The sequence below is a fragment of the Convolutriloba macropyga genome, chromosome 9 (assembly GCF_964194025.1).
Source record: "Convolutriloba macropyga chromosome 9, txConMacr16.3, whole genome shotgun sequence".
Taxonomy (NCBI): domain Eukaryota; kingdom Metazoa; phylum Xenacoelomorpha; order Acoela; family Convolutidae; genus Convolutriloba; species Convolutriloba macropyga.
Genome location: NC_134476.1, coordinates 26,001,455 through 26,018,939, shown reverse-complemented (window position 1 = coordinate 26,018,939; position 17,485 = coordinate 26,001,455). Strand labels below are relative to the sequence as shown.

Sequence of the window (17,485 nt, the reverse complement as noted above, 5' to 3'; positions counted from 1 at the left end):
CGGGCGTTTCTTGTTTGAACCCTTTTCGAGTCCGAAAAGTCCGAAAGGTGAGACAAAATCGGCAAGCAAAAAATCGAATAAAATCATAAACCGCCTAATGTCGGAAGAATTGCTGCTATACAGCAATCTTTTATAATTCAGCAACAAGCTTTACTTAAAAGAAACAAATTTAAAGAACACGAGAAATTCACAATTATTTCAACAAAAATTGATGCTAGATTCGAAAGGATCATTATCTGATAAATGTTTGTACATTTCAAAATATGCATCATTAGAAAGCAGTTGAGGCCTGTCAGACTGCGAATCAGGCATAAAGTAGAAGTGCAAACCAAATAATTTTGCATAAAAAGACATTTAACATAAACGTCGGGCGATTTGCTCTCAAACGACCGACGAGCGGTTGGCTTCATTAGTATCCTGCTGAGGCTTACATATTCCAACACTGAGGTGTAGGCGGAGGGTTCGAATCGTCGGTGGAGGTGGTGGCTCATACTTTTAAGATCCAGCAATGCCCATCACACCATGAAATCGTCTCTTCAAAAGTTTCGGTGAATCACATAATTAGAGACCTAAGAGATGCTCAGCCACTTAATGCCAACCGAGCGATTTCTGTTTATCCCTGTTTGAGGGCGTACGAATAATCTGTCAAGCAAAAAACTGCATAAAAAAGTTTTAGGACTAATATAATTGCTACAAAGTTTGTTTGAGAAAATTATAAATCTCGATATTTCATAAAAGTATCAATACGAAAAACATAGCTGCCAGATTGCCAGAAAATATCCCCAATAGCTTTGTAGATCTGCAGTCTCAAAAAAAAACAGTAAAAAGACCGACCAAAAATGTCTTTTCATTGAAGGCTGATATGTTATATTTTCATTAAAAATCTGTACAAGTTTTTGCTGCATCTATTAGCTTCTCTCTAATAACCTTCATTTAGAGTGAAACACACACACCCATTTGACCTTATCTCTTTGAATTAAATAAATAAAAGTCAATTCAGAGTGAGAAAGTTACTTTTGTGAGTGAGGTAAGTCAAGTTTGACCTAAAATTTAATCACGCAAATGAACAAAAACTCACTCCATTAAGAGCGAAAAATTACGTCACGCACGCACTCCAGTTAAAATTGCATGAACGAATCAACGAAAAGCAGATTTGAGGTGGTTGTCATATGGTCGTAACAAAAATCGCGACGAAAAAAACCAAGAGAAGGCCAATAATAGCCCCAGTTATCGCTGTGCGGCTATTATTAAACTCTTCAATATAATTACTCTACGCTGCTCCACGTCGCTCATATTGAAGGCAGTTACAAAAAAAGAGGCAGCAATTTTTTGCTAAATTTCACCTTCAATTAAAATTTGATGTCATTCAAAGAAAATTTTCCCAGTAATTTAAATAGTCATTTGGTGTGACAACTGAGCAAAACTGACCTGCAATGTTTTGAAAACAAAAATTTACGTCGCTTAAAAAATTAAGTCGAGAAATAAAAAAAGGCTTAGAGCTCTGGCAGTTCATAAGCCGCCCCCAAACATTTGCAGCAAAAAGCATGTTCGGCGATGACTGCGGACAAGCAGTAAAGGGAAAAGCAAATAACCGATTAAGAAATGAGAGGTATTAGATAAGCTCAGGTTATTATAGATCGCTGTTAAGAGTCGAAGTGAAAAAAAAAACGGATTTCCTCGCACTTTTCAATTGATTTTAGTTGTTAACTGTCGCCGATTGAGGTGTTCTGCGGAAGAGAAAAAATTACAATGCAAAATGGGAAGTAAAAGTCAATCAGAGTTAATACCGCTCACGCAAAAATTTGGATAGGACTACTACAAAAATAGCCTCCAAACGCATTCAAGAGCAGTTAAAAGGCTCTTCGATTATAAAAACCCGGCGCTGTTTTTTTGCGCTGGTCACTTGTTCAGCGTCGAAACAACTGCACGTTAATTTCAAACAATGAGATTCATCCTATTTCTTTCGACGACGACAAGTCAGTCACATAACTAGCCTAACAAGACCCAAATTACTCCTACAGACTTTCCTTCAGAGCAATTAAAATAAGCTGAATCTATTTAACGTTTCATCAAGTCCGAGCAATTTGCGCTGATTTCTTGAGAAGAGAACTGAACTTTTATTTCGTACAGCCGAATGTAAAACAAACTCCACATTAAAAGCAAACCAAATTTTGCAACAGAATTGTGAGACTAACATCGAACGTATGTATTGGCTTGAAAACCAAGACAGAGGCCAATCAGGGTTCAGGTATCATATAGCCTTTTGGCCTAGGTTATACACAAGAAGTTTCATTTCGTTTCGCGAGTTGAGGCGGGAGAGGAAGAGGAGGCGGAGCGGAGGAGGAGGACGAGGGGGGGGGGGGGGGGGGGGGTGGGGTGGGGTTAGAGAACCGACTTTTGTACAACGGGACTACTAAACTGAAGGCTAATAAACTTAATACTAATGCCAGCTAGCAATCGCTCTAATTAACTTTGATAACCTAATGCACTTTGACTTAATTCCCTGTCTTTATCGGTTTATCCCGTTTCTTTTGATTTTGCACATTTGAATCTGTCCGTATTCACTACATAGCGTAACTCGATGAGTGAAAAAAACATTAGTTGAACCAGTGAGTGACTTCAGCGTACTATCCAACATCAGTCAGAAAAACTCGAATCAACGGTCAGAAATGCAAGGGGAAAATTACAAAATTATATAATTTATTTTAGTAAAAACTGCCATGTAACAATGTATCAAAATACATCAATAAGTACGATCACCTAAGCCAGTTAAACATCTAAGTTCAACCAAAACAACTCCCAATATGCTAAAAACATAGCCGCCAGATTGCCGGAATAGCTGCGAAAGAATAGACCTGCGTGCCATATAATAGAGATAGAAACAGATACAGATCTAAATTGAAAAAGATCGACGCCACTCAAAAAACTAGGCTAAAAAACATTCAGCAATAAATCAAAAAAACTTGTTAAAATTCATTCCACAGAAGCCTCTTATTAGGGGCCTTCACTGCACATATGAGTTCCTTTGACCTTAAACAAATTCAAATTAAACCTAAGTTTTAAAGTGCAATAGTCATTTTATTGAGTGAGGTAAGTCACGTATGATCAAAATCTAATCACGCAAATAACCTAAAAACTTGCGCTAAAGCGAGTGAGAAATGACGTCACGCGCGCAAATGCCGTTAGTGAGAGGAAGAAGTCATTCAGAAAATTTCAGCTTTGCTGTGTGAACAAATGTAAAACGAAAAAAGAGCGTCAGACGACGACACAAAAAAAACCAAGAGCACTGCAATATAGCTACACTCAGCTTACAGCTTCGCAGCTATAAAAAATAAAAATAAAACAGCTATAAAAGCGTCCAGCAGGGCAAATGGCTAAAATAGCTCAGAATAAATATGAATAAGTCTAATATTTGCGACGGCCAAAAAATTTAGACAAACTAATAATAGTTTAGTTACTTGAAACAAAAACCATCATCCGGTAAAATTTAGTCTAAACTTAAAACTCCTTTGGAAAAGGCTGCACTTGATCAAAGGAAAATCGCTCGCTTAGCGAAAAATTTTACATACCTAAATTTCCTCTCTTTGCCAGAAAAATGGAAAAAATCATTTAAAATTCTGCCTCTGCTTTTGCCGGAAAATAGCCGCCGTTGATTCCAATAAGCATGATTGGGATTGAAATAACAGAAGATATTGAAAAAAGATTTTTGTGCAAAAACATTTTTTAAAGTCCGATTTATTTTGATGGCATTTCGTGGTTGTACTTCTGTTTTAGAGAGAGGCTACAGGGGCTACTATCAATACCAATAAGCATTAGAGATGGTAACTAAGACTTATAGGAACGACGTTCAATTAGCGGGCATCTAAAATTGGGCTTTATGGGTTTATCCCGTTTCTACTTCTGACTTCAATTTTTTATACTGACTCTGTTCATTTTGAATTGCTTTGCTGAGCAACTGATGTTCAAAATCACTTTTAGCAGAATGAGAGAAGAGAGAAACTAGCCTAGAGAAGTCAAAAAGATTTCACGCAAAATGTTGAAAAGGCGGCAAAATGAGGTAAAGCGAAACATTTTTTTAATTCGACGAAGTAAAAAAAAATAGGAGCGCTATAATAGCCGGCTGAGAAGATGAGGGCGGCTATTAAAAATCATTTAAAATTCTGCCTCTGCTTTTGTTCAGCAGATTGAGCTCAACACTTCTTCTCAAGCTCAGCATTTGATTTCTAAAACACACGTTCCAAAAATGGAACTCAACGATTAAAAAAAACCTAGCCAAAAGAATTCTGTAACGACTCGAGCAAAACAACCACTTTCATAAACTGCTACTTTTTTAAACCACACAAAAGAACTAACGAACAATTGACGTCAATTCGTCAAAAAAAATGCGTCGACGTTCGTCAAAAAAAGTAGAAGAGACAAACATTTTATAGTCGAAGGACAGAAAGACTAGAAAATTAGAGTAGTGAAAAGCTAGCTTAAGATTAGTCAAGTCAAAATAGGCTGAGAAATTCGGCTAAGATCAGAGAAAAAACAAAAACAAACCGACAAATGTCGGAAGAATTGCTCTTGAACGACAGGCGACGCAATTTAATTCAGGATCTGTAGCCTAAATCTATGTTTCTTTATGGGTGCAAAAAACCATGCCCCAACGGGATTCGAACCTTTGACCTCCCGATCCATATTCACCCGCACTAACCACTGCGCTATGACTAATTTTACCCAAACTGCAACCGATTATATATTAGCAACAAGTTTTACTTCGGAGTGAGAGCAATAGAGTCACTGAAAAATGATGAACGAAAGCGTATAAAAGTCACTTGAGAAGTCAAAGAAAGCTCTAGAAGAAATGCGCAAAATTGTCAAGCGAAAAATTTGCATAAAAATGACACATGTTTACAATAATAGCTGAAAACGGCAAAATAGAAAACGGCAAAATTTTGATTTTTGTCATTTCTCAACAAAGAAATTATTTAAATAATCAAATCCTACTTTACGCAGTGAGTAATACCAAAGACAACTCGCTAAAAAGTTGGCACAAAACAAAATAAATGCAATATCATACGCAAACCTCTTACCAAAAAAGGTGAATTGTTTCAAAAAGCACGCAAAAAAAACTTTGCTCTCAAAAAAATTTATCGCAAATAAATTGCTACCAAAATAAATTATAAAAAACCACACACCTTCCGCTCTCTTCAATTTTATTCAGCAACCAAATCACTTTTCAAGCTTTCATTTATGTCTATTAAGGGACTGTTGGTCAATTTGTCTAATTTATTTCTTTAGTTTCAATTACATGGAAGGCCACATGCGTCTATCATGGCTATTTTCTGGCAATCTGCCAGCTATGTTTTATTATTGAATAGACTTTTTGGGTTAGATTCGGACTGTCATTTTTATGAGACACATACGCTCTATTAGAAAAGCCTAAGTGCTTCTTCAAAATTTAAAATTCGAAATCAAAAACTCGCGAATCTAATACTCAACAAATTGGGCATATACGTTTGCCACTACTTGGATGCACACTATTGATCTTTAACCAGTTAAATGTTCATAAAACGTAAGTTCTTTAAGAGATTTCAGAAGTCATTTTTTGTTGAGGTAAGTCACACAATTGACCTAAAAGCAGAACAAATGACGTCAAGTACACAAATTTTAACTGCAAAGGAATAGAAGTCACTGAAATTGAAAAAGTCAATTCCAGGATGTCAGGCCGCAAGAATCATCGATGGAGACGTAGATTTAAAAAAAAACATCAGGACAAGTCCGGATATACAATTCAAAGAATCGTATATCCGACAATCATTTAGACCCCTTTAAACGTATGACCTGACAATCATTTAGTACCCTTTGACAGGCAAATGAGAGCTGTTAGTAATGAGACCAAGCAATAAAACAAAACAAGAACAACAAAAACAAGCAAGGCAAAAAATTCAACTTTTATTTTTGCACAAGACAGGATCAATATCATAAAACAACTGATATGAACTTAAACTGCCACCTATATTCCTCCATTTCTCATTAGCAACCTGTCATTAAAAGCTGATAAATCCTCTCAATAGTAATATCAAATCCTCTCAATAACAAAAAAAACGCAACAAAATCTTGCCGAAACTTTTTGAAAACACTTAACGTATTAAAGTCACAGAACTCAACAGCTACTGGAGGATAAAATTACATCAATTAGTTGAGTCCTTACTGACCACCGTTGAGATCTGTTATCAATGAGATTAAGTGATAGGACAGCAATAAGTACAAAAAACACTAGCAAAACTAAAAAAAAAGTTACTAAGATTTTTAAAAAACAAACAAGCGCATCGGTCAAAAAAGCAATATCTATGAACTGAGACAACTTGCTTCAATTGAAGCCCTTTTAGCAACCAATGAGACCTGTCAATAATGAGACCAAGAGTTACACGACAAGGTTGAAAATAAAAACTCCCAAAACAAAAAATTTGATTATTATTGAAAACAATTGGTGTCAAAGTCATCAGCTTTAAACAAAAACGATCAAATCGATAAACATAACCCTTATTAGCAGCAACAGAGACCTGTCCCCAATGAGATTAAATGATAAGACCTCAAAAAGTACAATAAATACTTACCGAACTCAAAAATTCACTCAAAACTTTCCAGAAGTTATGTCAAAATCATGAACATAGCCGGCAGATTGCCGGAATAGCTGCGAAAGAATAGATGTGCGTGCCGTATGATTCTGATAGAAACAGATACAGAGATAAGTTGAAAAATTTATCTACACCGCTCAAAAAGCTGTGCAAAAAAATTAAACGATAAATTAATAAAGCTTGTTAAAATTCATTGCGCAGAAGTCTCTTCCTTAGGGACCCTTATTACACATATAAGTTACTTTGACCTTAAACTAATTAAAAAAACTTAAATTTTAAAGTGCAAAAGTCATTTTATTGAGTGAGGTAAGTCACTTATGACCAAAATCTAATCACCCAAAAACTTTTTGCTAGAGAGAGTAACAAATGACATCACGCGCGCAAAAGCAGTTAGTGAGAGGAAGAAGTCATTCAGAAAATTTGACTTTTCAGCTTTGAGGTGTGAACAAATATAAAACGAAAAAGAGCGTCAGACGAAACAAAAAAACCGAGGACACCGCAATATAGCTCCGCTCAGCTTACAGCTTTGCAGCTATAAAAACCACTAGCTATTAACTCGAGCTATTAATTAGGTTCTTTTATGCCTCATTAGCAACCAATCAGACCTGTCATTGAAGATACAAAAACAGAAAATCTTAAAAAATGGGAAATCTAAAATCCACTAATATTTTAAACAAATAGTGGCAAAGTCATAAGTTTTAGCTGCCCCTTTATGAAATCAAGCGAAGGTAAATAGGAACAATTAGAACACATGTTTACCGTCTTAAAAGCACTGAAGGGGAGGAAACTCTGAAAACAGAAGTCAAATTGACGCATCTAAAAAAATCCATCTTAAAAACCGCCAAATTATTCAAACACCAATTTCTCACTCCACTAAAGGTATCTTGAAAAATTCACGCCTCAAACCTACTCGATTGTTCGCTCATTTTACAATAATAGTCACTGTCGCTTCGCGGCTATTAAACATAAGCGACTGAAGTTGGCGAATTGATCTCAAATGGCCGTCGAACGGTTGCTTTCTGGAGTAGCCAGCTAGGGCTTACGGATGCTAGCATTAGGAGTAGAGGCGTGAGCGGACTTGAGGTTCAATCGGTGGGGGATAGGGCTGGATGAGAGGGAGCCCAAACCACCAGTGCAGGAGAGTGGACGTGGAGTGGTCGGTGCAAGTGGGGGGGGGGGGGGGGGCTGAGGGGGAGGGGTAAGGCTTAGTAAGGTTCCAAGAGCTGATCAGCCACTTGATGCCCTCCGGGCTTTACTTTAAGGAGGAAAAGTTTTAAAGGTCAACCAAAAATCGTTCAAATTAAAGATAGCATTAAACGAAAGATTGCATTAAAAAGATCACAGGACTAATATAATTGCTAGACTTTGTTTGAGAGCAATTAAAAAAATATTGCACATTAAAGCAATTGCATATGAATAAAACAATGAAGTCAAGGTGAATATCACAGCTTTTAGGAATCTAATGTCTGCGTGAAATTTTGCCAGAATAAATGTTCCCTCCATAAATCATATAAACTTTTGATTAATCTATTCATTTTTTTACTGAATCTTCAATTAATTCAGCAAGCGGCAGGCTAAATCCTGTACTTGCAATAGTACGTCTTGCGTTTGATGATAATTCTTTAGTATGGAAAGCTGTTCTATTTTTTTGTAAACATTGATTTCATCCTTTTCAGATCCATGGAGCAGTAATTTTTTCTGTTGAAGCAACCCATTTTATTGTTTAAGGATGCTTGGCCACAGAATTGTCGAGTTTTGTAAGTGGCTTCACACACAAAAAATCTACATGTTTTTATTTTTAATTGGAATACCGATTTGTTCTCGATTAACTTCGGTAATGCAGTCTCTAATGCCCAAAACTTAAAAAAAATCACTTGTTCACCTCTTGAAATCAAAGCGATGGTTGAGAACATCAAGTGTTGTAAGTGTAAACTACTAAAACCGTTAATGCAACCGTAAGCAACAATAACAGATTAAACAATAGTCACAGATCATTCACCTGGTGTACACAAGACGTTGTCGAAAGTTTCTGATTAGAACATATCACACAACGACTCATTTATATCTTGATAATTACCGATTAACACAAGCATTAAACTGATCAAAAAGTTGCAAACAATTGGGTGAAACCGCTTGACATTTCATTCCAAACTTGTGAATTTTCTCGCCCTATTCTTAAACTCAAACTCAATATCGTTACCTGGACTCGGACTCGGACACTCTTCCCGCTTCCGAACTGCTTGAGGATGGAGCGCGATGTTTGCTCTTCTTTGGCTTCACATACACTCCGGTTGTGGGTGAGATATTGGCATGGCCCATTGGATGCTGTGCGTGCCCATGTTTAGAAGATACCATTTTCATCCGATGCTTAGAACTACCTGGAGCCTGTGAAGTAGAAGCTCCAAAATCGCCACTCGGATAACCCAATTTGGCTCGCTTTTCCTTCTAAAATTTGCCACCAATTTCATAACTGACTCGTAATAACAACTCCATAATGAATTCAACGGTACATAAATTAGCACATAATGCTGGTAATAATACGATTACGTTCACCGTAAGTACGCAATAAGCTTAGCATTCGTTGTGTAAAATTCGAAGTCTTTATGTAAGAGCGTAGATTGTGATCAAAGATAATTTCGAGCATACATTTGAACCACGTTCAAGGCAAATATAAAGCCTCAGTCAAAACCACCCATGCAACAACGTGGAACTTCAATTCGAATCATTCACAAGTTCAACTATACGTTCTAAGATAATCGATAGAATTAATTGTTGAATCGACATAAACTTTGCGACTGAATTTCGTCAGTGCATATAAGCTAGCGTTAGCCTATAGGTGCACTAAATCAGCAAATTTGAAGATAGGTCACCAACACAAATTCAGATCTTAATACTGTGTACGTGGCAACAAAACTAAACAAGCGAAATATTCATTAACTGGGCTTATCTTTAGCTTGTACCTAAATTGAACTAAATCTCATTCCACAACGCAGCAAAATATTATTTTCGGCTTCTACTTTAGCCTACACTCAAAATAATGTTCTTGTCAAATTACTACCGAAAATTATGCGATGTTTTTACTTACGGTTGAATGACCGAGCCTTCATTTGAAAATGAAACTTCAGCGAAAGAGTTTTGGCGATTTCTTTTAAAAAAATCTGCTGCAGGAAACAATAGTGGGAGGCTCTGGTTATTGAAAAAAGGCGCTACTATAATCTGCTACTATTTTTACGACGCTAGATTTTAACTAGGCACCAAATGGTTTATTTGTGTTAGAACGCGTAAAATAACACAAGCAGGTAGTAACAACAATAATATAACTTCGGAACAAATCTTTCCACCAAGCAACGAGATTTACTTCTTTTCTGTTATAAGCAACAACGGTACGTATGCTACGTCACCGAACAATTTTTAATATAATACAAGCGCCAATGTAGCAAAAAGGAAAAGATCGAGGCAAAAGCGCGAGTAAATTAAACTACGCTCTCTAATAACAGTCCACTGATAATTTCTGCTTTAATACATTAATGCATCGAGAAACGGGCGGGGGCGCTATTTCGAACATATGCATGTTAAATAAGAGAAAATAAAAGAGCAAATGTAATAATTTACTGCAATGTAAATTTAGCTGAAAATTCAGAAGCAATACCTTCCCATATTTTAGTTATGTGCTATTTTAGCAATACTGCTACATTTAACACACGAACATTTTGTATTTTATAGTTCCATATACGTAAATTTAGGAGCAAGTTATAACGTGTGGAAAAATGGGGAAAATAATTCAATGCTAGTAGCAACGCACGAGAGCAAAGTCAACAGAACAATTCTCTTTCCCCTCTTTTGTATTTTCTCAAAATGCTTCCCAATTTCATGAGTAAGTTCTGAGCACATACACACACACACATACAATACACACAGATACAATACATATAAAGCTGATTCCCAGTGCAACTATGGAGCTTCTATTTACACGTAAGATATACGAATGAGCGTCATATGCTATGCAAATTCTATCTCTATATACACATAAATCCTACACAAATGGAGCTAATGTCGCAAAGCATGGAATCACACATGGCGCATGTAAATTCCTTTTTAGGAGCTATACAGAGCTACAAGCTGATAAAATAGCACACTGCCTTTGTACATATACATAAATTTGGCTTGTTATTTGTGTACACGGCATATCTACTCAACTAAAGCTATTTTAATACCAAGACACGGTTGGAAGCCTCGATCGAAAGCAAATCACTCTTCCTCACAAAATTTGGTTCGAAGAAGTACTTTTAAATAATTCTATTCCACTACCCTGGAAGTTTGAGCTTAGGTGATTATGCAATTGATTTAATTTTCGCGTGTATTAGACGTGCTAGTAGTACCATTAATCACTCCTAGAAGTTCTTTAAATACCATTTCAATGGTTTCTAACATCTCAGTCTGTTCAACTGTATTGTGTACACGAAATCCGAAAACCTGTTTGCAATTTTAATTAAAACATGAACTGCTAAGCACCCGAAGACCGCTCTTGACATAAATAGCTATTTTTCACCGCTTTTGCGATTTTTAAATCAGCAGAATATATGGAAACCATCCGTACACAGCGGGTTCGTTGTCAAAAAATAGTCGGACAAAATTGCTTCATTATGTTTCATTCAGTTCAGGTCCATTCCACTGAAACCACATATATTTCGCTGATCCAGCCGCGCATTCCAGCAAATAATTTCTCCAGGTCTTGTCATGGCTCTTCCATGCCGAATAGCTTTCTGCCATTTTGGATTGAATTATCAAAATACCTGCAACCCTTTTTTATACGTTTCGAATTGTTCCAGAAATTTGTTTAATCTTCGGTGAATCTTATTGCCAAAATTTCTTACACCTTGAAAAATATCGGAATTGCTCCTTTTAAAAAATCTCACTGTCAACTTAAACTTAATCTGTTAAATATTTAGATGAAGTGTCGGGGACATATTACATGAAACTTTTTATTTTGAGACTCTCCAAATTACTGAGTTTTTAGCAACAGTAGAAATGAGGAGAAGTAAGTGTACATACTAAATTTTCGGTAATTTCAAATTACGTCAAATGATCTGCGTTTTTAATACTGTAAAAACCAAGGCTTTAATGTAATTTGGTATTATAAACAAGGAGGCCCAGTAATGTGCGTTTGCACATAATGTTGCAACCCCACTCATCCACATTTTTAGATTAATTGTCCAACAAATGAGCAAGACGTTTCAAATATTGTTCAAAAATAATTGGCGTATGAATTTTAAAAAATTGCCTCCAACTCAAATAAAAAACAATTACTAAGTCAAAAGAGCGTCAAACAAAACCTAAAGTAAACAACTAAATTCTTCTTCAATAGAAAAAAAATTCGAACAGTTTTAATGGGACCCGATAACAAGCAGACAAAAAGGATTAAAACGGCTCAGTAACAAAAAAAATGTTTTTTTTTCTTGATAACAATTTCATGAAAACCGTTAGATATCAACTGAAATATTTAAATAGGTTAATGGTCATTCATTTCTCCATATGAGGACAATGAGATCAGTCACTATCAAGAAAAAAAAACAAACAACAAATACAGAAGAAAGACAAATTCAACTAAATTTTGCGAGAAAACTGCCGGAGCCGTTAAAACCATACTCTATTCCGTAAAAAATAAGATATAATGAATTGCAACTTCTTTGAACATCAATGATGTGATATGTATCCTCCGAATAATGACAATAGGTAGCAAGTAGAAGTAGAAAAATAGGCGCAAGGCTCTAAAATACTTAATTTTTCGATAACAAATAATTTCGAAGTCATAAAAACATTAGCTGTTAAATGAAATCATTAAAAAAGGTTAAATTATAAATCCAGAGAGCCATTTATAGCTGTCATTAACCAGAATATGTCATACGACCACAAAAAGAACGACAATAACAGGCAAAAATCAAACATAGTTTAATTTTAAAAAAACGGTGTCAAAGCCGTTTAAACGCAGTAAAAACATTAGATATGTTCTTTAGTACCTTCCCTTAACGCCAATAACCTTTTACGTAAAATACCTGACAATCAATTGAGCCTTCCTTGTGCACCAATAATGGGATATGTGAACTCTTAATAGTGAGACTAGGTAACAAGTAGACATAAAAAAACACCAATGTGTGAAGTTAAAAAACACGTCTATTTATTGTTTTAAAACATTTGATTTCAAGGGAGTAAAATCTTTAGCTATCAAAATAAATTAATAAATGAGTTACTTTGTTCATCCAGAGGAAGCCGCTAAGACCTGCATTTACATAGAAATGTTCACAAGACCACAGAAAATTAAAAGACAAAATTAGAAACCAGGGAATTAAAGACGCAAATTGAAAATTCCATCGAATTCTTTGGAGGACGATGTCAAAGCCGTTTAAACTCAATTTTGACCTTTTTTCAACGCCGATAATGTGGTATCTGATCTGTCAATAATGTGAAATTACAAGAAAAAGACCTCAAAGCGGAAAATGTTCAAAAATCAAAAATTTTTGCGAAAACTCGTTTTTATCAAAGCCGGAAAAAATATTCAAAACGTAAAACCGCAAAAAATATTTAATCTTAATCAATTAGAAGAGCGATTTGACCTGTCTTTGCTGACATTAAGTATTTTTAAGGTCAAACGACTTAATTATTTTGTTGAAGTTTTATACTGTAGTTTCGACATATTTAGTATTATGATTGAGAGAATCTCTTAAAAATGATTGGATTGGAGCAGGCTGTGAGAAAAGAAATAAACCACTCGCTTTATTGCTCCAGTTCCCGTTGCGGACGTGCTCAAAAGATCTTGAAAAAAGACAGCGCCTCAGGTCGATTCAAATTCAATAATAGCCTCAACTTTCGCTTTGGACTATTAATCGGAACAATTATTAGTCGTCTTGTTTCAAAAATTTTCCATCTGTGCTCCATGTGATGAGCTGAGTTTAGCAGATGAGAGCGGAGCGGGACAGTAAAAGCGACCGAATTCTTCCTAGAATTCTTCTCTTTAGGTACCATATCTGCGCTAAATTGTCATCCAGATTGTGCTACCCGAAGCAATTTGTAATATTGCCTCTGACTTCAAAATCTTTAATTGCATTTTTTGTTTGCTTATTGGGATCCCCCAGGCACAAACGGAAAAGATCCACTTATTTCTATAAGGCAGCTATACTCACTCCATTGCGTTATCTCAGGATTTATCATTTTCCTATTCGTTTAATAAAAACTCGGGAACTATTCTGTTTCGTCCCCCCAGCTTAGTGAGCATAAATCTTTTATGACCCCCAGGCGCACGTGCTAATTTATTACACAGTAACGTGCTATATAAAAACCTATAATTTGTAACTGGGGGTCATAAAAAACACTGGTGGGCCGAAACAGAATAGATCCAAAAACTCGTTTTCTGCCAAAGGGCAAAAACATGAAGCACAGTCGTCACGGAGAACGGGTAAAAACGAAGAGTAAAACATTCTAAACTTAATGCAACCACATCATTAAATGTACTATATGCGACCTCAGCCATGAATGATCCGTTTGTGCCCCCCCCCCCCCCCCAAGCTTAGTGAGTGCATATTATTTGCACCTCCAGACACGTGCCATATTTTTACATGACGATTTAATATGTAATGGCACGTGCGCTGTAACTGGGGGGAGCATAACATACTGGGGGGGGGGCACAAACGGAAAAGATTCCAATTTTGAGATGGGCGCAACCTTTTTTCTCGGAACTAGCGAAAATTTCCAACAATATCTTTCTCATATCTCAGGCAGCTGGTGATTTAAATTGCTCGCCTGTTCAGTGGAGGTCTATGGGGTCACGGATCAATTTAACATCAATATGCTTACCCCAGGTACACGTTGATTTGGCATCACATATCCACCAGCATTACTGTCCGGACTGGAGCTATAATGCTGCCGTTTGTGCTGCTTGTTAGTTTTAACATATCCTGGACCAGGAGGTGGCGGCGATCGTTGTCTAGGTGGTCTATAATCCAAATCAGGCTCCATGTCTCCAAATTCTTGAGGAGGAAAACCTCTCTGAGGAGGAGCACCTCCTCGATACATGCTAAACGATAAATTATTGTTAACCACAGTGAAAAAAACTGTTCAATGCGGCAGTGAGCACTAAATTTCTTTGATAACAGCATCCCAGTATGAACTCAAATTTGTAAGATACATACAACCCATTATCAGAATCATTAATCCAAGTAAGTCTTTAACAAGATTTTCTTCATGCACTTGGGAAACTTTTATCTAGGGATAAGTCAAGCAGGCCCGCAAACTGCTTTGCTAATCTTGTCAGCAGTTTACAGGAAGGTTTTTGCTTTAAGGGACCTGATCGTGCAGGCATTGAACTGGTAATTACGGAATCGGTCGGATAAAATCAATCAAAGTAAGTATTGGTATCCAACAAAGCTTCTACAGAACACATTCAGCGTCTATGCAATATTGGATCAAAAATATTTTTCGTAAATACGTAACTTTTGTCCACAAAACACGTTGCAAGAAATTGGAGGCTAATGCCATTTTTCAAAGTTTAACATACTCAATTGCCGATCATTTATAGGGAAAGACTGAGTTTTAGTCATGGATAATAAAGAATTTCAACTCTAATTTCACTGATTGTAGTAACATTTTCTAAATGACAGAAAATTTTTCTCGTAACAACGTAATCTTCCTTACCAATGAAATAATAAACACAATCAGATCAATTAGAAACGATTTAGAACCTTAATGCCAAACTCAATATACTTATTATTTACTTGCCCAGCAAATACTATTTAAAATATGCACTCAATCGAATTACGCTTTTATGAGACCCATTAATTGTCACTTTTATCCATCATCGAGTAATAATTCAACAAGCCAATAAGTTGAAAACAAATAAAGCCATTCTTTTCAATATCATTTTTAGATAGATATTGAATATCACGAAATTTCGCTTTCAGTTTTTCAGCCAAAAGAATAAGGAAATAAAAATTGCTCAAAAACAAGAAAAAGCAAAATCCATTCATTACGAGAAAAATATCTTTCCATAACTTTGAATATTCGACTACGTGATTTAATCCCAATTCTCCATCATTTGAACCATTAATACATAATGAGCTACGAAAAACCAAAAAGAGCTCTAATTCAAATTAACTTGCTGACGTGAAACAAGCTGGCAACTTTGTAGAACCGTAACAATTAACGACTTAAACAGCACTGATGAAAAGTCAATACATGTCAGTAGTAAAATCAACACTCCACGTTAACCGAAGTAAAAGTAAGCCGAGTAACTCCTCACTCCTAAAATCAGAAATAATTTAGCGAAAAATAAGAACAATAACTTTAAACTGCACTCAGAAAGCTAAAGAGAACTAACTTCTTCATGGGAGGTTTGCCGCGCTGCATAGGATCAAAATGAGGAACAAAATCTCGCTGGAAATTTTGATGCATAAGTGGTGGCGGTTGTTGAGGCGGTTGCTGTGGTCTGCCCATTTTTGGGTCGTTGTAGTTCATCCTGATCTCCCTGTTTTGTATAACAATGGGACAATTATGCGCCTTCTGAGCTGAACGCAAATCTGTAAAGTCCACGAACGCCGCTACTCCACCGCCTTGCCCAGTTTTCTTCGGCAACAATTTGACCTTTTCGACCTCGCCAAACCTACAATGAATCCGTATCAAATAACAATTTAGAAGATTCACAATGTTATCAAAAGTTGAAAATTACTTTTTCTCAAAATACGCCCTTATGTCGTCTTCGTCGAAATGGTCTGGCATATTTCCCACCCATAGATGACGCGACTCGCGCTGCTGTTGTTGTTGTTGCTGCTGCTGTTGCTGCTGGTGGTGTTGAGGATGATAATAGTTCGGATGAAAATTCATTTTGTATGATTAATAAGCGAACAAGTGTAACCGGTGTAAAAACTTTTGTACAGTCGACCTCCATTGTACTGTGTCCTGCGAAAAAGATTCGAAATTTTCACAATTCTATTTTCATTACGCATTCCAATTGTTCAATTTATTTTTTGGAAAAGTTGGTGCGGAGTGAGCAAGTACACCTGGACCACAACGCAATTAAATAAATTGATGTTTCAAGATACACACGGATTGAAACACTGCCCACCAAAACCCAGGAGAATAGTTGCTAAGTTCTATTCCAATGGACTGCACAATACTTTTGGTTGTATGGAAGGTTGTTACCAATGGGAACAAAACCGATGTGTAGATTTTGCGAAGAACTCATCAACCGATCATATTCTTTAATGCAGTCATTTTTTAAACTTGACACCTTCAGATTCTATGAACAAGATTCTATGAACTCCTGAACGATTAAACTTAATGTTTGTTTTTGATAACTATAAATAATTTTCGACTTCAGTGTGATCTGATGGTTAATTCAATCTTCTTCATTCACTTGTGGCCAACTTATGGCCTCAACATTTACAACGACGATCTATTCGGTATAGAGATAAAGAAACTACCGCTAAATTGAAGGAAGTTTTTGGGAAAAGCTGGTGCGGAGAGCAAGAACACCTTGACAAGAATTTTCCTGAAAAAATTGATCTTTGAGCAGCATGGGCTAAAAGATTGTCCCCCAAAACAGAAGAGTGATCGCAATGTTTCATAGAAACTGTCTGCACAAGTGGGAAGAAAAACTTTTGCGTCTGTTGATTCTGGCGAAAAAACTGCTTTATCTGACAATCATATACTATGTTGCGCCTCATTTTGAACTGTCACCAAATTCAAAACTTTTATAAATTACAAAGTGAAGTTTTCAATTACGTTCTTCATAAACTCAAAATTGTTAAGAGCATTTGTAAATTTGTCATCGGGATCTGACGTTCAATTCAATATTCTGTTATGCAATAAAAAAA

General features: G+C 36.2%; 1 protein-coding gene across 1 annotated transcript in view; it reads right to left on the bottom strand.

Annotated features, from left to right (window-relative positions):
• LOC142345687 (uncharacterized) overlaps positions 1-16,530 on the bottom strand; it is an 83,363-nt gene extending 66,833 nt beyond the window's left edge. Inside the window, exons 1-4 of the mRNA XM_075397915.1 lie at positions 16,339-16,530; positions 15,991-16,272; positions 14,472-14,691; positions 8,824-9,068 (exon numbers count right to left, since the gene is read on the bottom strand). Of these exons, the coding sequence (XP_075254030.1) occupies positions 8,824-9,068; positions 14,472-14,691; positions 15,991-16,272; positions 16,339-16,493 (902 nt within the window). The 5' untranslated portion in view covers positions 16,494-16,530. The remainder of the gene's footprint in view (positions 1-8,823; positions 9,069-14,471; positions 14,692-15,990; positions 16,273-16,338) is intronic.
• Positions 16,531-17,485: the final 955 nt, after the last annotated feature.